A 711-nucleotide genomic window follows, 5' to 3' on the forward strand; every position below is an offset into this window, starting at 1 on the left:
TGCGAGGCGCTCAACATGAAGTTCAAGGCGGAGGTGCAGAGCAACCGTGGGCTGACCAAGGAGAACTTGGTGTTCTTGGCACAGAAGCTCTTCAACAGCACCAGCTCCCACCTGGAAGAGTACAGTAGCACCACCGTGTCCTGGTCCCAGTTCAACCGGGTGAGTGGGCTGGGCTCTGCGCTGGGAAAGCTGCGGAGCACTGGGGTCCTGCTGTGCTTTGGGATGGGCTCTGCTCCACCTGCAGTGCCAGTGCCCGTGCTGGGGGCTGGATGGGGCGCATCCCTCCCAAGGAGCTGTTTCTTGCTGGAACGATGCAAAACCAGGACGGCTGTTGGTTGCAGCAGGGCGGGAGGGGTGACTTGGAGTGACACGGGGTGCTGCAGGGCCCGCAGACAGGGTCTGTGTCCTTGGGGAGGCGTTGCCGGCACTCGCCAGGGCTGTCCCGTCCAGCCAGGATGACCCATACCTGGTTTGGCAGTGGTGGCTGCCCTTGTTCCCGTGTCACCTTGTGCTCTCACAGCAGTCACGAGGCTGGAGGCAGGAGCACTCATTGTCCGGGGATTTCAACAGGAAAACCTGCCCGGGAGGAATTACACCTTCTGGCAGTGGTTTGACGGGGTCATGGAGGTGCTGAAGAAGCATCTGAAGCCGCACTGGAACGACGGGTAAGAGCCGCCCAGCCCTGCCCTGCCCAGACCCGACCCCGAACCT

General features: G+C 62.0%; 1 protein-coding gene across 1 annotated transcript in view; it reads left to right on the plus strand.

Moving 5' to 3' along the window:
• Positions 1 to 711, plus strand: part of LOC104491048 (signal transducer and activator of transcription 5B-like) — a gene marked incomplete at its 5' end in the record, with an annotated part of 3,468 nt that overhangs the window by 1,405 nt on the left and 1,352 nt on the right. Inside the window, 2 exon segments of the mRNA XM_010133406.1 lie at positions 1 to 159; positions 571 to 665. The exon segment at positions 1 to 159 is cut by the window's left edge and continues 7 nt beyond it. Coding sequence (XP_010131708.1) covers positions 1 to 159; positions 571 to 665 — 254 coding nt within the window.

Source organism: Buceros rhinoceros, unplaced genomic scaffold (assembly GCF_000710305.1).
Source record: "Buceros rhinoceros silvestris isolate BGI_N320 unplaced genomic scaffold, ASM71030v1 scaffold20643, whole genome shotgun sequence".
NCBI classification, from domain to species: Eukaryota; Metazoa; Chordata; class Aves; order Bucerotiformes; family Bucerotidae; genus Buceros; species Buceros rhinoceros.